We start from the raw sequence: 22,323 nt of genomic DNA on the forward strand, positions 1-22,323 counted from the left end.
AATAAAAAAAACCCAATAATAATACACATTTTAGATGCATAAATAATCAAAAAAATGACTATATGGCATGCAAATGTTTTTAGCCCCTTTGCTGTACAGCTGACTCCCAATTTGTCTTTAGATAGTTCTCTTTAAATGCAAATTTTAGTGCTTTTAGTGTTTGTGAATTGTATTTTGTCTCTATTTGTGTCTGTGTCTGTAACTGTGTGTTCTTGCTTCTGACCGTTTTTGCCAGGTCTCCCTTGGAAAAGAGGTTCTTAATCTCAATGGGATTAACCTGGTTAAATAAAGGTTAAAAAAAAAAAAAAAAAAAAAATATGATAACCTGCTATGTTTGTGCAAAGGGGGCGGGGCGTAACTCCAGAGCGGAAGGTGAGTCTTTGTGCATGCACGTGCTTGTTAAGTAACGTGACAGGAGGCGCAATACGTTGATGCTGCTCAGCAGAGTAGCAGAATAGACTTCCCCGAATATTTGTTTTCCCCCAAAGTATTCACCAGCTACAAGGACACAGTTTGCGCTGCAGCATTTTGACAGAACAGCCAGGACCCAGGCTGGAGGCAGAAAGTGAAGAAAAGCGGTCCTATTTTAGCGGTAAGCGCAATACATAAGTTCCAGTGGAAGCTAGAAGCTGTGCGGCTAAGTGGCGCACAGGTGCAGCTCATTAACTCTCCTCCTCCTCCACACCCACAAGGCCTATTAAAGGAGGCTAGGTCAGGCGTCAGATTTGACCCGTTTTCAGACTTCTTCATATCACAAATATGGGGTTTCTTTCATCTGTTATTATCCCAAAATAACATGGATGAAAGTAATTCATAATTTCTGGGGGGTTTCATACTCAAACATGAGGTATAATTTCATGTAAATGCAGTTTATTGACCATAAATTACGGAATAAAAGTGTAAAACTTGTGGTAATGAGTTGGAATGAAGTTAGCTAAAAAGGTGTCATCATGTGCTGCCATTGAAAATGTTTTATATTATAATATTTATAATATTCTGAATAAACTTTGACATACCCATCTGTGATAATTCATCAATATTATGTTCCTCTGATACTAACTATAGTCAAAATAATTACAAACTTTTTTTTTTTTTTACTCAAAAATTAGGTGTAATTTCATGGAAATAATGTTTTATTAACCATAAATTCCCCCCCAAAAAGTGTAAAACTTGTGGTAATGAGTTGGAACGAGGTTGGCTAAAAAGCTTTAACATAGAATAAGGTGGTAATTTATAGTTTATGCTTTATAGACAGTCAAACCAGACCAAAAGTTGCACGGTCGACGGGAAGACAATAGAAGGGTTAAACAAACTTTAATGGTAAGTTTTTTAAATGCCGAACCTGGTTGGAATTATCTGTCAAGACTGATGCTTAGTGCGCATTGTTATCCCAGTAGTTTGTTTGTTTGTTTGTTTATTAAGATCCCCATTATCTTTTGCATAGCAGCAGCTATTCGTCCTGGGGTCCACATAATTTACATGGTGACAATACAAAAATACACATTCACACTACTCATCATACACTAACATAACACATCGTAATACACCTAAACACAAAACACAAGGAAAATAGAAAGGCTCCGACTGAATCTATCATGATCTAACAGATACATATCATCATTTAACATGAAATGCCCATAATACCCTTACACACCTAAGGATACTTATTAATTACTAAAGTTTCTTCTTAAGTAATGCTCTTTTAGTGGTTTTTAAAACCATATATAGTATTTTGTTGTGTAATATGATTCGGGAGTTAATTCCATTCTTGCATTGCTCTGTATATTGCTGTACTTTGACTTGTTTTGGTTTTGGATCTTGGTAAAGTAAAACAACCTGCAGCAGCATGTCTTGTGGGATAATTGTTAGGTGATTCCTCGCTGCTTTCAAACGTGCTCTTTTCTTGACCTCCACAGAGTTGTTTTCCACACTCGCCGAACACCATGGAGCCATGTTTTAACTCAAGGAAGGCCCAGTTAGTGCAGCTGGCCATCCAGAGAGAGAACTTCTCTAGAAGGATCACTAATGACTGGAAAGATGTTATCGTCACACAGCTCAGCAGAGACACAAAGCAGAGCCTTCAGCTATTTTAATGGTAAGTGAAGCTTATTTTTAACCCTTGGCATCACTGTGCTTTTTGTTGTGCTGTTGATTTAATTTGCACGCCGCTCACGTCCGCATCTGCCTACTTTCCCCGGGTTTAGTCAACGTTGTCGCTGTCCTTGGTGCTGAATCGTGGATGTAATAAAACAGAGGTGTGTAAGGAATGTACAGGCATGTGTGTTTGTTTCTGAATGACCTTGAACGCCTGGAGGCTCGGACAGTTTCTTCTTGTTCAACTACCCCTGAGGCTGGCTATCTATACACCTTTGCTGCTCATGCAGTTGTTTTATGCGTGTCCCCCCGTGTGGAAATCTGAGTGGAAATCAGATTTTGTTCTGGCGCAGACACCGCACTGTGTATATATAGAGATGTTGTGGCTGTTGGCCCTGATTCAGCCTGGACTGGCTTAAATGAAAACCAGGGAGAGCAGGCAGTTGATCCAGTGCAAGCTAGTGTGATAAGAGACGAATAGAAAGCTATGGTGCCAGACTACTGCTGAGTGATCAGTGATCAGTAGGGGTTGAAGATACTCTCTAGGAGAGGAAAATCCTTTCAATCAACTGTGCAATCAAGTGATAACGATTAAATCGCTTTCTCTTGGGATGTTTTCATTGTATGATTGGTTCATGCGGTTATACCATTCTACAATCCTGACCCTGGGAGTGGTCTAATGTTCCCCTTGAAAACACTGTGATTTAAGAAAATGAATTGTGCAGCTGTTTTTTGTAGTTTCCAGACAGAATGTTGATATTGGACATTTTTGCGAATCCCCAGATTACAATGCTAAAAATCACTAGTGGTGGGAAAACAAATTGATTGACATATGTATTGCAATTTTTTTTAATGCCAGACTCAAGATATTTGGTTAATTTGAGTCTAGGTTTAAGGAAGTTAACGCTTTAAATGTTGTAGTCTGAGTAACATGACGTCATATCCGTTCCTTATGGAAACAATTTGGGTTTCACACATTGCCAGGACAAGCAGAGCTAGACATTATGGCTAAAGATGCATGCTAACTCTGTCATGGACAAGAAACGTTATCATATTGTGGTAACGTGCGGTCAAGCCAGCCGTCACTTGCATCTCTGTGGTCATATAGACCAACGCTACAACTGTAGAGCACCCATATACTGACATTTATGTTAAATGCTTTCAAACGGCCCGATGGAGCTGACCATGCATGTATAAAGAACGGAGCTAAAGGTAAGAACTAGCAACGGACTTGGTGAAGCAAGCGGATGTATACACGTGTGACTACGTCCGGTTTTCAAAATAAGGCGTTAACAAACAGAACTGTATACAAAATACATATATGGAAGTAAGATTGATTTTAATATATATTCACAATAGTATAAAACATTACATTTCCCTTATAAATTAAAAAAGAAAATACCACTAATTTGTGAGGGAAATGTCTTTATGATTTGATTTATGGGTTGCTGGAAAAAAAATTATAAATATTGCCAGACAATGACTGATATATTTGACTTCAGGACATCTCTGACTACATATATGTTGAAAATCAAACATTCTTGCTGTATTAATTTAGATATTGTCCAAAGTAAAAGTCCCAAAAAGCACCCATGTATCGTGATAGTATTGAATCAGGAGATAGGTGTGTCGTCCCAGCCGGAAAAATCACATTGTAAATGTTTCGCCCGACTAGATAAATAAAACATTGGCAGTGGAAGCAAATTGGTGTTGAAGACTCGTGCAGTTTGGAAACATTTAAAAAAGAAAATATCTCGTAACTAAATCCCAGCTGCAAAGGCAGCTGCACAAATGACTCATTAAGTTTTCAAAAGAGCGTTGAAAAATCATGATGTATGTTAAACACAGGAAAGCTGCTTTGGCAAAGAGGAGCAGAGGCCATAAGTGAACCCTTGCCAACATTAACTGAAAGGCACTTGAAAGGACATTTGCATAACAATGCTACAAAATGCAGTCTAAACACAATTGCCAGAGTAGAATGAACCCCTTGCTGACATAATTTAGAATAAATGAACATTATAAGCTTCACAAAGGCAGTATTTATCCCAGGGTTGCTGAATTGCATTATGGTACTCTGGTTATCGCAAGCGCCTATACTGTATGACTTAGTATAAGTCGGCATACTGTAACATAACAGTAGTATACTGCATCATCTTAAACAAATACGGTCTGGTTTTAACTGAGAAAAGAGTTGTTTATGGTCACAAATATCGATTAAACTGCACTGCAGTGTATGAATTTTTAAAGTTGCTGCTACTGCCCGAAGGCAAGTGCTGCGACAGGTGTTTACAGAGGCTACAGTAATTACAGCAACATTACTTATGTAAAGCCAATAGGCACAAAATGCACACAAAAACACACGGTCCATTGTGCAGAGTAGAGGTGAAAGATGCTGATATGTCATTTCTGTTTTTAATTTATGTACCATATTTCAGGCTCTCAAACTTTAAGGGGCTGAAAAAATCATTATTGCATTTCACCCTTATCTTAGTAGCATCAAAATATCGAGCAAATAGTCTTCTTGCTTGATTCATTATGAAACACAATATTCCCTCTATATTATGATATGACTATTATATGGGGTGCCTCTGGCTGCTATATATCGATGAGCTTTTTGAAACTTTTCATTGTCAAATTGTCGTAATATGCAGCTTGAAAAAATAACCATTGTACTATGTATTCAGACTTACTCAAGGTGACGGTGGTGACATGTTACCATGGACTGTTGGACTGACAACTCTTACTTAATTGCTTTTACATTTTTTTACATTTCTCAGAAATGTCAAGCAGCAGTTGCTTTACCCTTGCACTGTTTAACCTCGTCAGTGTTGGCATTGAAAAGCAGAGCACTTTGTGACTATAGACATTTTCAGATTTGTCAACAAACGTTGTAAATGGACCCCTTTGTATTTCCTGTTGCAATGTTTGTTAACCTCGGCCCAAAGCTGTTGCCCAAGCAACAGAATGGCAATGAAAAGTTATATACAGGGCTCCAGACTAACTTTTTACTATTTTTTGCTTGTTCTACTTTTGTAGGAGATTTGTTCTAATAAATGCGCATCATTTCACAATGATCATGCGTTCACTATCGAACCAAAGAACTGGATTGCACTGAATGACAATAAATGAGTAATTGACAAAGCAAGCTGCCAATCCCCCAGATGGTGCATTATGCATGCCTTGGCTGGCGATGACATATACCATGTGAAGGAACCTCTAAGCAGCACTGGGGAGTCCTTGAAATAGCACATCCATCCGCTTTACATTTCCTCTCAGAGGGTCAAGTCAGAAATTTTTTTTAGATTTTTTTGTATTTTGCATGTGATTTGTGCAGGAACTCAAATCCACATGGATGAGAGCCATTACTCATGTGACTGCCAACCAAAAATGACCAAATCTGTGACCAAATGATGCTTAGATGATGGTGCAAAAAAACTCACAGATGTTGGTGATGTTGGGCTGTTGGTCTTGATTGAGCCTGGACTGGCTTAAATGAAACCGGGTAGAACAGACAGTTGATGCAGTGCAAGCCAGTGATAACAAAGACAAATAGCAAGCCATGGTGCCAATGGAGTCACAGACTACCGTCCAATGATCAGTGGGCGTTTGAGATACTCTCCAGGAGAGACATGGGGACTGACAAAAATCCATTCAATCAACTGTGCAATCAAGTGATAGCGATTAACTCACTTTCCCTGGGACGTTATCATTGTGTGACTGGTTCATCCATCTTACGCTCATTCAAATGTCTGTTGGTGGTTTCGTGGGCGCACAAACGCACGTGTGGCACTGCTCCAAGCCTCTCAGGCAGGTTTTATGGCTCTCTGGGAAACAATGCAAGGCATGCCGTATGAAAGCTCCATTTTCTCACTGCAAAGTGGTTTAAACCCAACATGATCGCTCTGAAGCCCTAAGCTTACACGCACAACCTAAATTTTATAGTCACAATTTTAAATGTTAAAAATGCAAATGAGATGCAAATATCTCCAGTTGATTTATGTAGGTATTGCTATAGAAAAAAAAATCTTACAATTTGTCATGAGCAAATGATAAATAATTTAAGTTGACAAGAAAAATGCAAGTGAGTATCCAGGAGTCATTAGATTATTTTCTTTCAGAGTTTTTATTCTAATTTTGCAAATAAGAAGGGAAAGCCCTACAAGAAGGGCTGCAAGATTTTTGGCCAAAATGATAATCAGAATTATTTTGATCAATATTGAGATCACAATTATTACCACGATTATTCATAGATTTTCACATTTAAATAGACAGAGCGCTACTTTCACTTCCATGTTGTGCTACATTCCAACAGTAAAAAATTCTAAATGTTATCTTACGTTATCCTAATGTCATCTATAGTGGTAATTTGTATAAAAACACAACATTCAAAAGGTTATGAAATACATGATTGTATTATTATTTAAATTTTTTATTTGATTAAAAATATCTTGGCATTATTAGTTCTAATTATATATTATAAGCTGCTTAGTGCTAGTGTTAGGAAGTTTAACAGAGCCTGAACACACCATAATGTAACTGAATGGAACCTCTGTTAACGTTAGCCGTTTGGCCCCGAGCCGGTCAATGTGATTACTCTAAGCAGCATGCAGGGGATTGAATTCCAATATAATAAGTGTCTGATTACAGTAAGTTAGTTATTCCAAATGTTTTCAAGGTTGGTCCTCCACGGCTTATTTTGCACTTGCACAAATTGCAGTTTTGTCTTCCTCACTCACACTGAAGAACCTCAACACCGTGTGATGATACCAACTGTGCTGACGTAAAACTATCATGTGGCGGCTGCACGTGTGTGACCGGCTATATGAGACTGCTGAAAACCATCCAGTTTCAATCGGCTGCTGATTGACGGTGCATCTCTAGCTGTTAGTTTAGGAAGTGCCTGATTTATGAAACAGAGTTTTCTATGAGTGGAGCATTTTAAACATCAATATCGAGTTAATCATGTTCATTTAATTGTGGGAAGTCAAAATTGTGATCACGATTAATTGTGCAGCCATATGTATATCTATCTATACTGATATTATAAAAGAGACACAATGGCAGAGAATATGCTTCAACTGTTTGAAGAGCACTTTGTATTTTATTTGCACACTCTAAGTAAATATAGAGTAATTTTTATATACTATATTAAGCAATACCACAATTTACCAATACTGTAGTATGATTTAATATGATATAATGAAAATGTATATAATTGAGTTTAACTTTCTAATTTTGTTATGAAATAGGCAGTATGTGGAAAAAAAGGGACCGAAAGAAAAAGGAAAAACATCAGATACCAGTAGACGGAAGAACTTTTATTTGGAGCCCCAACAAAACTATACTTGTTCATTCTGTTAAATTCAAAATCAAACAGGTGAAATGCGCTCCTGTTTTACAGGTGTCTGTTAAAATAGGAATATATTGTGCCTGGCTGTTGAAAATACATTTGTCAAGTAAGTTTTGACCTTTAGCAATGCATTTTGATTCTGAGCCAGCAAGAGAGCTGCACTTATTGCCAGAGTTGCTATGACCATAGCCTTGCTTGGGAACAGGTACGTGAGACTGGATGATGGAGTTTGCTCGGCAGCATCCTTGACAGTTTGACTCTGCTGCACTGCTTCCTGCTCCTCCTGGGTCAGGGTCATGGGGCAGAGTTCAGCCAGTACTTCCAGAGCTGCTCTCTGACCAGCTTGTACTGCACCACTCATGTACCCACACCACAGGGTAGCTGTCTCTGTGCCTGCCCAATGGATCCTGTAAATCAAGAAAATCAGTGAGCGATACACTAAACACTAAGCCTTATGTTGCTGCTTGAAAAGGGAGTCATTTTATTCTCTTTCGGAGTAATTACATCCCATTTAGTCTATTTATACAGTGTCTTAAGCCATTAACACTCAGTTGCATTATTAGTTTACACAAGAAGCTGTTGAGTTCATGTCTACTTGTCTCTGTTTACTGACATTTACAAGTACAGGGTCTCCACGAGAAAAGTTGTTAGGCCTGGTGGCCAAGTGTCCGAGGGGGTGGGTGTTGCAGAGCAAAACTTGGAGGAGCGGCTTGTCACTAAAATGAGAATAGCGCTGGTCCATCTTAAAGGTCAGCCCAACTTAAGTGAGCCTTGGCCGTTGTTGTGGCGAGCTTCAGGGCTAATCCCCTTCACTTTATTCAGCTGGTGGCAAACATGACACAGGAACTTGGCTTGGCTCAACCCTGTAGGGGTTGCTCAAGAGAAAAGCACAATAACGATGCTACTTCTCATTCACTTTTCTTCTGCTCTGTGTAATGCCCACAAAGACAAGGATCTTTATAAACTTTATAAATTTCTGCCAATGGTTGCCAAGTTTGGTGTCAACATCAGTCCACATCATGTGCCTTGGAGTTGAACATACTGCTGTCACAGCAGAACTAGAGTATGCAGACTGCAGGGCTTTGTCATTGGCAAGATGGTAGAAAAGAAAAACATTTCTAACCTAACTTGAAAAACAAAACACCTCGCCACCCGCCCACCGTTAGTGGTCTTTCTCACTTTATATACCACGTAACTAGCTCTGAAGTTCGACTTCTGTCACTACACAACACGTGACAAACGTCATATGACAACCGCCACTTCAAAACACTGCAACTTCATGCATGCGTGTAATATTCACGTCTCGGCGACACAAAACGTGACACTGACATGCTTTCTTCTGGAGGAAAGGGGGGTCTATTACACGCTTTGCCATAAGACTGGGCTGAAAAGTATTGACATAAACCTAAGAGCATAGGTATTATAAACATTATAAATATAAGAATATAGTATAAGCATAGCGCAATCAATGAAGCATACACCCTACCACACAGCAGTAAAAACCCCAAAACATCAACACAATCTAATAGAAACCACTGCTCTATCACATAGCTCTACATGTAATCAACTGTACACACACACACACACACACTCACACTCACACAGTAATTAACCATAATCATAAGCCTGGGAGAATAGCAGCATTTTCCAGAGAGCAGGACCACAGTCACTGAAGGCACCCTCCCTGGACCTGGATCTAATTCTGGGTACAGCTAGAAGACCTCTGCCTGACCTGAGAGGCTTGATCAGGCTATAGTCAGTGAACAAGTCAGAAATGTACTGAGGAGCCAAACCATTAAGTGCTTTATAGTCTATTAGCAGCATTTCAAAGGTGTTTCTGTATAATACTGGGAGCCAATGAAGTGATTTCAGTACCAGAGTAATATGTTCAAATTTCTGTGTGTACACATGTAAAGACTCTGCTGCATTTTGAATGAGCTAGAGTCATCTTACTGATTTCTGAGAGTTAGTTTGAAATATGAATGCTCTGCGTGTAACAGACATTCTCAAAAAAGCACTGTAAAATTAGCAGTCTAGTGCGATGAGAAAAAAAAAGGACTGGAGTTAACGCATGGGAGGGAAAATGTGGCAGTGGATGCTGCTGCTACCAACTGCCAGCCGCCCAAGAGGTTGATGACAATGTCTGCAGAACTGAAGATGATGCATTAGTCTCTTTTTTTTTTTTTTTTTTACCAGTGGTATTGTGAAACAGGGTAGCTCAGCAGCAGGTTAGCTACTTCTCTCACAGCCTCACTCCATTGGCCATAGAGGCAAGAAGTGAGGTCAGTGGTAAAGAGTCTCCCTTGGTCTGAGAAACCATATAAGGAGAAGAAAAGGAACTCGATGTGCGTCCTGCACTGCTCGTTCAGCAAAAAGTAATGGCCATTGTTCTGGTCTAAAGATGGAGGGGCTGGTCTTCAGGCTAGATGCTGCGACACCACTGATAGGTGAGGTGGAGCAGAGCCACAGTCCAATATGAATGATAAACCCTTTCAATTTTAGCCTTCCATGGGCAGCTCTACCTGTCGTGGACAGAGAAGCAGAGGTGAGAGAACAAAAGTGGTATATGAGCGATTCCTTGCCGGCCACCCTGCAGCCTCTGATAGATATGATCAAATGTAATGGCATGTTCTAATGGAGTGGATGGACACTTTGATTGGCTCATGTTATGTGAGTTGAAGGAGTCACTTACAGGCTCTCAAGAGAAAAGAGAGCCCTCTCCCAGGAAGTTAAAGTGCTCTACAGAAAATAGCAATTTCATCAAGTCCAGCGTAATTATGATCTGATACCCACGGAAAGAGATGAAGTATCTATGCTCTTTGAATGGTTGTGATTCTGCATACCTTAAGGCAAGTAATTAGGGCTGCACATAGGTGAATATGCATGGGGATCGTTTAGCCTAGGGATGCACCGATCAGACTTTTTCAGTTCTTATTCCGTTAGCGATACCTGGGCTTTGAGTATCGGCCGATACCGATTGCCGATCCGATACGAGTGTTTAATTAATAAGCTGTATGCCTCAAGCCGTGGGCACACTACCTTTCTTTTATATTTTACAGATTTGGAATATAACATGTTTGAGGTTTTTGTTACAAACCTACCTCCTAAAATTAGCTATATCAATCAGTTTGCTTGTCTGGTTCACTACCAACTGATTCAATTTATGCACCACTAAGACAAAAATTCAAAAGTTCAAAATATATTTTTCAATTGTGTCTGAGATACAGAGAAAGTTCTTAATGGTATTTGTATTAACCCACCTCCTTATCTGCAGAAATTTCAAAAAGTGTGTACCTGAAAGCTGGAACAAGTCTTTTATAAAAGTGAGGTCAGCAAATGTATCATTATTGCAGAGATCCCTGTGTCCTTATAACTCCCTTTTCTCTCCAACTGGCAGTGATATCCTCTATTATATTGTCTGGGACCATAGGGTTATTCCATAAAGGAGTGTGTTTAAATAGAGCATTACATAATCCTGTGGCTTTCCTGCCAGCTTTCAAATGTATGGCACACAATAATTTTTTTTGGGGAGTTTGTGCAATACTTTAATGAGCCTTTTGTAGTTAAGTTACATCCTGATAAATTACTGTATTCTTGTAGTATTGTAAATAACTCTGGTAGTGACTGGTCTGGTTTAGTAATATACAGCAATAAATTGGCACTATATAATGATACTTAAGTTTCTTCCATGCAAAATTTTATTCCGTTTATGTGTGGGTTGGTTCTGATAGCAGCTTGTGACACCGCCACGGATATGAGGGGTTGAATATGTGTAAATTAACTATAGAGGGTTTCATGGTAAAAAAAAAAAAAGCCATGCAGGCCAGATCATTTTTTTGCCAACCTGACAGCCGGTGAGTTTGATTCCTTTTTGGAGATTGTTTTTGCAAGGCATTGCTTTTTCCTGCTTTATTTGAATTTTGAAGGGAGGCCATTGAACCTTTTTTTTGTTGGATTATTTGGTCGCGTCAAAGGAGACTGTTTTTCTGTTGGACACATCTTGTGAGAGGCTCGCTGATGCACCGCAGACACATCCCAGACATCTAGCAGGCTCTAAATTAAGCACTGTGACACCGTTGGCTCAGGTTGCTGAAGTAGGCTAAATGGTAAATGGACTTGCACTTATATAATATAGCTCTTCTAGTCTTTCGACCTCTCAAAGCGCTTTACACTACATGTCAACATTCACCCATTCACACACACATTGATACACTGATGGCGGAGGCTGCCATGCAAGGTGCCAACCTGCCCATCATGATCTAATCCAAATACTCATTCACACACCGATGGCGCAGCTTTCGGGAGCAATTTGGGGTTAAGCATGTTGCTCAAGTACATTTCGGCATGTGACCGGAGGAGCTGGGGATCAAACCACCAACCTTCCGATTGGTGAACAACCGGCTCTACCTCTGAGCCACAGCCTCCCGCTACTTTTTAATTTGCCAGTGTCATAATACGTGTCATAATAAACTGGTTCAGCCAGTTGGCATCAAATCAAACCGGTTTGTGCTTATTTACCGAACCGAAGTGGCAAAACTGGAAATCAACCCAACTCTACTATTCAGTAAGGATACTAAAAATAAATTGGATAAGTTGTCAGGAGTGAACAGAGGATCACTGTGTGTCAAAGATGCAATGAGAAATGTTCAGAAGCATTCTAAGTGTTCGGTCCAGCCTACTAAAAGACGCCACTTGAGCAGAATGTCCAAGAGGAATTCAACCTCAGACTGAAAGGCCTTTTGGCAGCATGTCAACAAGCTTCGAGTTGGTAATACACACCACCTGCCTATCCACTGAGAGATCTTGGGACCCGATTGGTCTCCTCAAACTGATCCTAAAAAAATGAGTTTGTTGGTGTTGCCTGACATCATCCCAGGTAAAGGACCTTTAACTGCAAGACATGTGTATACACTTTTGTTTGAGGGTGCTCTGTAATGGATTTATACAGCAGTGACTCAGCTAGGAGTGTGACAAACCCAATGGTCACTGAGCTATATTATACAAATGATAATGAAAAAGGAAGGCAATGTATTCACCAAGTATGGTAATAAAACATAAAACGGGCAGGAGTGGTGTAAGGAGAAATCAATCAACACAACCATTACAGCGACATGCATAGCAGGTGGCAGTAAACAGTATAATGAGCCGCAGCATTATACTGAGAAGAGTGAGAGCTTGTCAGATTAAAAAGACCGCTTTATGGTCTTGATTGAACTAGATTGGTGTCTTTTTTAAAAAGGTGATTATAAGATGAGTTAAGTGAAACCGATAGCACCCACGACTCTAGTGCTCTGTCAAAATAAATGCTTCGTTTTTGTGTTGAGAAAGGTAAAGCATGTGAATATACTACCATTTAAAGTCAACGTGGTGGATTTCCTGAAATGCACAATTATAGGATTAATCCAATCTCTAAAACTGGGAATAAAGATAAAACAATCCCTCTGAGCTAGTGGGATATCATTTTGACCTCGGCTGTATACAAACTGCTCTGCTGTGTTCAATTTAATCACATTTCCCAATGGGCTGAGTAAGAGACTGTAACAGCAGATGAACAAAATGGATTCTGAAAGAAACAGGTCCACATTGTCACCTTAAGCACAAATGCAGACTCTAGGAAGATTAAAACGTTCTTTGTGTTCCGTCATCAACATTTCTCAAGCATTTGATCACAGTGACAAAAGCATTCTCTGGAATAAACTGGTGTTATTTGTTCTAAAATAAAATGTCTGTATGTGGAAATTAGGGCTGTCAAAGTTAATATGATAATAACGTTTTGACACAAATACTTTAACCCATTAATGCAACTTGCAATTTTTAGGGAATAGCGGGCACAGTTTTAAAGCTAGAGTGAAGATACTGGTATCAAATGAAACAAAAAAAAACTTAAGGAACTTATTGGTACCAACCATGTCACACTAGCTTGTCTACGCTAAGAAGTTATGCTAAATTTTGGCGAGGCAAAACTGGCATGGCCATTTTCAAAGAGGTTCCTTGACCTCTGACCTCAACATATGTGAATGAAAATGGGTTCTATGGGTACCCACGAGTCTCCCCTTTACAGAAATGCCCACTTTATGTTAATCCCATGCAGTTTGGGGCAAGTCATATTCAAGTCAGCACACTGACATATGTTGTTGCCTGTTGGGCTTGAGTTTGCCATTGATTTGATATTAGATATGATTAGAGCATTTTTTTTATGCTAAATGCAGTACCTGTGAGGGTTCCTGGATGATATTTGTAATTTTTTTGTGTCGTTAATTGATCTCCAATGATAAATATATACATACCTTTGTATAAAGCAAGCATACTTTCCCACTCCCATGTTGATAAGAGTATTAAATACTTTACAAATCTCCCTTTAAGGTACATTTTGAGCAGATAAAAAAATTGCAATTCATTTGTGATTATTCATGATTAACTTTGGACAATCATGCAATTAATGGCAAGTATTTTTTTTAATTGACTGACAGCCCCAGTGGAAATATGAAGTGTTGCATAAACTGTCTGACAGATTGAATTGTAGTTAATACTTGAGACAAAAGGCTTCATTTAATCCCTTTCCTGTCTATTTTTTTTACATTTGGTAATAAAGGGTATCTGTAATCAATGCCCAAAAAATTATACAGTAGGTGTGTATATCTGTCCTTATGATGACCTAATCAACAACAATGGTGGAGACTAATTAATCTGTGTTGCAGCCTGTTTATGCCAACAGAATGCACCACTGGGTTTGATTATATGGTGTTTCAACACACATTTAATCAATGTTCTGAATTGAGATCTGTTGTAATATTCAAAGTTTGGTGTTCTTGCAATTGGTTCCCCAGTGCTTCTACTATACAGTCTTGTCAGCCAGACATAATGACACAATCATCTCGTCTATTTCAAGTATAGTTCCGAGAGATGTGTTGACAAAGTCCCATGAACTTTCTGTGTGGTGGATACTGTTGCCAACTTTTGGTGTGAGGATCGTGAATAGATATTTGGAGGATGTTCAATGTGACCAAATTCATTTACAACCTCGCTCACAGCTAATCTTTGTGTATTTTGGAATGCTGTATACTTCCCTGAGGTATGAGGGGTGGTACAGACTTCAATTCACAATTTTTATACTTTCCTTGTTGAAATAAATCCGCAATCTATTTGTGAGTACTAGTGGGATCTTAAGGATTTCAGTTTGGTGTTGTTCTTTATGGTCATACAGGGTCAGAGTCCTTTCCCCCTTTGTTGAAAGGTTCAGCAGGACTAGGTTATATTGGAAGAGAATAGAGACTTGTTCTTTTACCTACTTGACTGTTGGCTCCAGAAGCATCTTACCATTTTCTTCTCGCTTACTTTTGTTTAACTTTTTCTCTTTGACGCCCTTGGTTAAGGAGAGCAAGGAAGCACATTTGTTTTATTGGATTGTCCTTGCATAAATAGCCACTTTGCTTTCGGCCTTTGTATTGGCATATCATAATCGCACTGTTGGCCGGATGGGATCCTCTCAAGGGCTGTTTCATGCAAATTCTAGTCTTTTTCGAGTGTTTTTCAGAGAAGGATATATGGAGGAGATTTGTGCAGCAGCTCTGTCTCCAGTGGTCATCATTCTTTCATTTGACTTGTTGGGTGGTGTTTCTTTAAGGTGTAAGGTGAATGTAAGTCCAATATTAACTCACTTTATCTATGTTTCTGGCCTTTACTAACTCCCTCAGGAAAATATCTGGCACTTTAGCTGCTAGGTGCTCCACTATGTTCACCAGCTAGTCACCCACTGTCTGTCTGCTGTTTGGTGCTGAGCAGGTAGTGTACAGTGGGGTTTTTAGAGCTTTTTCACAGAAAACAGCTGCCTGCTACAGCTGAAAACTACGCTTTGAGAGCCATCAGCTTAAAATGGGTGAACAGTAAAGTTGCGGTCTGGACAGCTAAACAATGCGGTGAAACTCACTTTAAAGGTACATAAAGTTGAGGGGAGCTGCATATTTGGGTGACAATTATTGCCATTTAATATATTGTTATTTTGAAGATATCCATTATAGGCTTTTGATGTACATATTGGGGGGTAAACATCAGACTCTGTCCTTATAAGAAGCAGACGTCTGTGTATACAAGAATATATTGTAACTCTACTTTTTTGTGGGGCTCCCTGTGGAATCACTCTAGTATTTCATGATGAGGAGCAGAACTGTGCTGCTGCCCTTCAAAAGCCAGAACAGAGAAGGACTAATCCTAAAATAGCTGAATGGATGTAAACTTCACTATGTGGACACACAGAGATGAACTGCTAAGCCTGTAGACCTCTGATGGAGAGATCCACTTGTAATTGTCAGAGTTAGGTGCCATAACTAGACTTGTGGCACATAATTTTTATTCTCTGCACCGATTTCTGAAATAGTAAAATATTAAATCCTGTTCTTGAACAATTTAAAACTAACACACAGTTTTCAAACATTTTAAATGTATTCTGTTACACTCTGTGTATCATAGGTTGAATGAACTAATCCTTCTCTGTTGGTAGTAATAATCTAAACCATGCGAGGTGCTGTACAAACAACATTTTTTTTAGTTTTGAAAAATCTCAGCATCCTACGAATCAACTCTTGAGTCACTGCAGAGTTTATTTTGCTTGTATTTTGGAGCTGTTAACTCAGTAAAGCGTGAGCCCACTGGGGTCAATATATTCAGAGTTCTTGGCAACTTTTTTTTCTTCTGACTCATTCTTTTGTCTACTCTCTCTCACCACAACTAGAATTGAGTCCTGAGCACCCAGGCATAGTATCCACCTAAGATCACACCGCATGTGTTTTGTTTACAAAAACAAATGAAAGAAAATGTTGGTCGTGCGGGAGTATTACACTGTCTTGGAGACAGATCTGCGACAAGAATGTTGTCATGTTCAACGAAAAATTAAGCAGTAAAACAATGGATTACAAGATTTCTATAAAACAATCACTGTGGCCTGGATGGGAATGAACCTTGTGTGTGTATAATGTGTCACTAGAAGCCTGTCAGTCCAATAAGGTTGCAGTCCATGCTGTGCAGCCCGTTCAGCAGTCTGTCCCCCATACCGGGATTCAGTCCCAGGTGAGCAGAGTGCAGCAGCACGCCGGGGCGCATTGTAATCCTGCGGCTCCCCGTGGGTCTGTCCTGCCCGGACAGCTGAGGCAGTAAAGCCCGAGGCTTCACAAGCAGGGCAGGGCTCTCCATCTGCTCCCCAGCGATACACAAGGAAATCGATCGCGGATGGCGTCTTTCTCACAGACGGATAAAAAATTTAAATGCTAAAATGGGTCACCAAATATACCTGGGTAGCCGTAGATATATGGGCAGACCACCCAAGTAAAGTCTATGTATGGGAAACACTGCTTATGTTTCTAATCACTTCTACATTTACATTGAATTTGTTTCACAAAACAAATATTTTTGATGGCCTCTGTAAGTACTGAAACATTCTTCTCATAGAGTAGTTAGGTGTATAGCAGCTGAAAAGGCTTTTGAAGTAGTTATTGACAAAACAAAATGTTTCATGTGAAAGAAGGTTATATTAAAGGTTGTTACATAAATTTGTATGATTGAATTTGTGCTCATTCAAAGAGATTCATAATACCCCAAACAAAATCCCATAATCCAACAGACTCTACTGGAATCCGCTCTGCCATTAAAGACTATATGTTTGAAGAACCAGCAGCATTTTTGTAAACCAAGCATGGGCTTGTCTTCATTACACGTACTGGATTTGTGTCAAGGTCACAGCATGTCCTTGAGGATCCATTTTCTATATGGAGTAGGAATGTGGATAAGGGCTACCGCCCCATGCCACCGTTTGAGTCATGTTATGTAATGAGCTTCCTCTGTTCCCCACAGACTTAATGTCATTATGGAAATGCATTACCTGGATCCTCCTCCCCACCTCTCGCTCTCATTCGTTCAGCAGTGTGCATCTCCGAACAGGCCATTAGAAATGGATTATAGGACATTTTCCTATGAGAACGCCACTGCTGACGGCCTCTTGCCATTTCTTTATAACTGGACTAATGTGTATCAGCGAAGGCATAATCACTCCCACGGCTCATGTCAATGATTTGTAGGCATCGGGTGCTAGTGAGTAATACCTGGTTGGCAGGGTGAAGTGCAAACATTGTTTCTGGGGAATAAAAATAGAATGATCATCCAGCAACTACCCACTCATACAGCCATTTGTGTACAATGATACAATATACTGAACTATAAACTCAAAAAATGTATATCAAAGATTTAGAAACTGTCAACGGTTTACCGGTTTAATACATTCCTCTACATAACCATTTGTTCTGGTGAGAACCCGGAGGAAAGGTGACTCTTTTGAGTCTAGGGAGAAGGAAAGGTGTGATGCTGTGGTGTATTTGTCATCGGTGGGGTGATTACCTGCCACAGGGCTTCCTCAGGCTAGGGTGGTAATATGTCAGCAGACCGGGTGCCATGACATTAACAGGGCAGCCCCCGCTGTAGTCTTCCTTAGCCCAGTCCTGTAAAGCAGAAAAGTTTAAAGAAATTAAAGGGATAGTTCGGGTGTTTTGAAAAGGGGTCTACTTAAAGGTTAACTTACCATATATTCAAATAGATTTTTTTTGTTTTAGGTGAGCCTTTCTTTTAGGTGACTAAAATATGTTTTGCTGCTGGCCATGTCCACAGCATTATATTGCTTTGCTCCTGTGCCGGTGCTCTTGTCTATTTCTCCAAGCTGGGGGCGTGCTGGCCGTCTGTACTGTAAGTAATACCCCAATGGAAAAATACCTTTTACAACCTCATTTCAAAACTATAAACCAAACTATACCTTTAACATTGTAGTATTTGCTGGCACAGTAAAAAAACATGGCTTTATTTCAACAAAATGACCCTCCCCAAATCTAATCTAGTCAAATTTTATTTTGAATAGCACAGCTCATGAAAACACAACATATGCCATGGACACTGTGCTTTCTCTCAACGGTGAGAGAGAGGAACAGGGACTGTGCAATCCTGACTCGACTTGAACTCAGCGCAGCGTTCGATACAGCGGACCTTGACATTTTAATAGATCTTCTCTATTACAGGGTCAGTGTTGATGGCTCTGCCTTGAACTGTTTCACTTCCTAACTTGAAAAAGAAGCTTCCCCATCAAGATAGACAATTTGTCCTCTCCCCCAGTTCTTTCCTGTGGGGTCCCACAAGGTTCCATCCTAGGTCCCATGCTGTTCTCCATGTACATGCTTTCGCCTCAGCCAAATCATTCAAAAACACGTTTCCTTCTATTGTTATGCCGATGACACACAGCTTTATCTCCCGGAAAACAAACGACCGGTCCAATCTAATCAGCCTCATGAACTGCCTTGAGGACATAAAGTGTTGGATGGCACAAAACTTATTTTAGCTGAATGAAAGCAAGTCTGAAGTTGTCCTATTTGGTCCCTCTGACTCCATCAAAGTGATTACCAACAGTCTTGGCAACCTGTTCACCCTTGTTAAACCCCATGTCAAAAACCTTTGTGTGATATTTGATTCCGCCTCTAAGTTTGACAAGCAGCTCCTATTGGGATCAGTCAGATCTCTTTCCTGCCTGCAACTGGTCCCAAATGCCGCAGCCAGGCTCCTGACAGGTACCTGGAAAAGGAACGTATAACCCCTATTCTGGCCTCTCTCTACTGGCTGCCAGTACGGTTCAGAATTGATTTTAAGGTTCAGGTTGTCCTGTTTGTCTCTAAAGCCCTACATCCTTTTATCACAGACCTCCTATACCCTTATTATTCTTCCAGGTCCCTCAGGTTCGGTGACTTGGGGCTCCTGGCTCTAAATTTAAGCACAACGGTGACCGCATCTTTGTTGTTGCAGCCTCTAGACCGTGGAACAGCATCTCCCTTACTATCAGATCTATCCCCTCCATTGACTCTTTTAAGTCCAGGCTCAAAACACACTTTTACTCCCTTTAAGTAAATAAGTACAAAAATAATCAGTGTAAAATATCAATAAACCCTGATAATCCATTTGGCTACCACCAAATTAGACCAAAAATGTACCTCAACACATCACCATCAATTTATCCGCATTTTTTTCCTCTTCACTAAGCTTTGAGTTATTGTTTACTATAAAATTATGTTCCCATTGAGTTTCTACAAAGTAGAATCGTGATTTCTCCCTTAACAACCCTGCCTCGAGTCTCCTCAGGGCAATTTTCCTTTTAATCTTGCCTTTCAACAGTGAAGTGAGGAGTCGAGGGACTACAATCATATGTCTGCATGACTAATGTGCTGTTTAACAGTCTACCAATGTATGCTGTGCACCATTTAATGGAGCTCCTGTGAGGGGCTAGTAGTGCTAGTAGCTCATGTGTGTCCATAATGGGAGGATGTGCTCTGCCCTCCTTCAGTGGGTTTTCCCTGCCAACCTTCCAAGGATTTCGTACAATGTATTCTTTTTGTTTTCATGTTCTGACTATAAAACAGTTTAAGAAATGAGCGTCTATTTTTGGGACATTACTACTAACGGGCATAGGCATGTACAGTATGTCCACTGCTGCAGCTGCCCATAAGGGGCACAGTGAGGAAAAATGACAAGTCACCTTTTTCTAGTATATTTCTGTGGATGGCCTCCTCTACCATCCCAGAAAATAAATTGCCTTCTGTCCCTGAGCCATTTGAAAACTCGCAAGAAAGCTTTATGATCCCATGCTGCCTACCGGCGTTCCTATTAACACAATTTATGATGGCAATGTCATTGTTAATTCAGGAGTACTCAGTTTTGATAGTAATCATATCTGTGACATTTATATATGTTTCCATAGTGTTTCTTTTGGGGATTATGGATCATGTTATAAACATTTGTAGTACACATTTGCACATTTGTTGAATGTGGATTAACAATTGCATTGCTGGAATACAAAATTAGAGGTAATAAAATGTGACTATCACAAGTAATCTCATGTTGGGCCCCCTGTTTGTGTTATTGTTTTGTGTTGTAATGTTATACTAGTAAGACTAACTATTATCAAGCTAAAGCTAACTAGCAACTGCTTTTTTTTAGTACACTATAAGTCTATAAATAAATCAATTAGGTTCAGTTTTACTGACAGATACGCACGCTTTTGCTACACAAAATGGCTTTCCTCCACGGGTTCCAGGGTAACAAATGAGACTGAATTTTGGCACTAAAAATTTCGCCTCAAACCAAACTATTGTTTTATTACATTAGACATCTGCCACCGAAATACTTACTTTTTCTTCATAGTGGATGAAGGATGCGGCCTCAAGACCTAGGTATTTGACCAGACTGGAAAGCACAGCTTTTCTTCTCTCCCCACCCTGCAAACAGATGGAAATGCCTGTGCCAACATGGTTACATTACTAATGTAAGTCCCATGAAAAATATAACAGCAGGCTGCAATTATATGAATGCATATTCAAGAAACTAGTGCAAGCTAGACAAAGGAAGCAGCAGTCAATTTGAATAACTCAAGCGTGGTCAGCACATGCTCCTGGTTGTATTAGTTCACGTGGTGAGTTATGTAGAGAGCAGCTGTGGCCTGCAGTCCAAAAGGAAAGATCACCATAAAACATGTTGACAGATGTTGCAAAACTGTCCAAGATTCCTCATCTGTATGTCACTTTACCTTTACTCTCAGCACACCCTTGTGCAATAATTTGGAGCTGAAAATCAGTCTCTTGATACACTCCTTACAGAAACATAAAGAATAAATTGAAGAATGGCGCCAAATTGCTCTTGATGAGGAATTTATAAAAAGAAAAAATCTCAATGTTAATTTGCTGCAGGACTGCGAATAGTGTCGGCTGAAAATCCTATGAAATTACATAGAAAAAAAAGCCCTTTAATGTGAGACTCTACCTGTGCAAATCAATACAATTACACTAAAAACCCAACACCCAACCAAGTACACTGTATGAGAGCCAAATATGAAAAAAAAGATAATATATACAGTGAAATCTGACTTAAACAGCACAAACCGTGTATAATTGGAACCTTGATGTCCACTTGCCTCACACACACACCAACACTACTTTCTTCTCTTTAGAAGTTAAGTAGAAAGTGGAGGTTAATTATTTAGCACTTTGTGCAGCATGGCGCGGGTAGACGGCTAAGCTTGAGCTCTGTAGCAAGTCAGGCTAATGACTGAAATGCCAAAACAACACTAGAGACAATGCTGTATTTTATTTATTTTTTCAGGTAAAGGGAAAGCACTGGGAATAAATCAAAATGTCAACACACAAGGATGGCGAGGGACGGAGAGAGGAGAGGATGTAGGCTTATTGTGAGAAAAATGTGTATTCAGTTACCGAAGTGCAATGTGACCTTCAATCAATCGACAACATAGGTAAAAAGGGATATTAAGCCTGCATCAATCCAATATGTTGTAGAAAAGAATTCCTTAACACTTGATAATGTGTTGATTCTATAATATAATAATTCAGTTAAGAGAAGTCTGTAGGGGATTACTTGTTTACCTAGTGGATAATCATTTACGATCAAGTGGCTCTATGTATATCTACATTTTATGACAAGTAGTCTCTGTTTCACTTTCAATGTGCAAAGCTTGTTTTTTCAAGACAAATAATTGGCACTACAGATATAGAGATCAAAAACTACCTCTGTAATGAAGAGTACCATCAAAAAACGTACATTGATGTGAAAGTCAATTGGTTGTTCCATTGCAACGTCAGCGCCCAGCAGCAGAGCTACGCCTCCGCCATTTTCGACTGAAAGTGACTTCCAAAAAAAATTATAAAAACATTATTTTCTATTCTATTGTCATCATTTTAATGTCTCTACAAAAATAGCCTGTGTTGAACAATACAATATTATAAATGTGCATATTAAACTAAGCATCTACTTACTTACTTTTTTATTTATTAAACTTGTTTGCCCGGCCGCTT

General features: G+C 39.6%; 2 protein-coding genes across 2 annotated transcripts in view; one reads left to right on the forward strand and one right to left on the reverse strand.

The window, feature by feature from the left end:
• The first annotated feature begins 398 nt into the window (after positions 1-398).
• Positions 399-22,323, forward strand: part of vsig8a (V-set and immunoglobulin domain containing 8a) — a 66,709-nt gene continuing 44,784 nt past the window's right edge. Inside the window, exons 1-2 of the mRNA XM_037753466.1 lie at positions 399-592; positions 1,917-2,095. Of these exons, the coding sequence (XP_037609394.1) occupies positions 2,026-2,095 (70 nt within the window). The 5' untranslated portion in view covers positions 399-592; positions 1,917-2,025. The remainder of the gene's footprint in view (positions 593-1,916; positions 2,096-22,323) is intronic.
• Positions 7,392-22,323, reverse strand: part of si:ch211-127i16.2 (probable flavin-containing monoamine oxidase A) — a 37,928-nt gene continuing 22,996 nt past the window's right edge. Inside the window, exons 10-12 of the mRNA XM_037753464.1 lie at positions 20,650-20,736; positions 17,828-17,928; positions 7,392-7,851 (exon numbers count right to left, since the gene is read on the reverse strand). Of these exons, the coding sequence (XP_037609392.1) occupies positions 7,503-7,851; positions 17,828-17,928; positions 20,650-20,736 (537 nt within the window). The 3' untranslated portion in view covers positions 7,392-7,502. The remainder of the gene's footprint in view (positions 7,852-17,827; positions 17,929-20,649; positions 20,737-22,323) is intronic.

This window comes from Sebastes umbrosus, chromosome 19 (genome assembly GCF_015220745.1).
Source record: "Sebastes umbrosus isolate fSebUmb1 chromosome 19, fSebUmb1.pri, whole genome shotgun sequence".
NCBI classification, from domain to species: Eukaryota; Metazoa; Chordata; class Actinopteri; order Perciformes; family Sebastidae; genus Sebastes; species Sebastes umbrosus.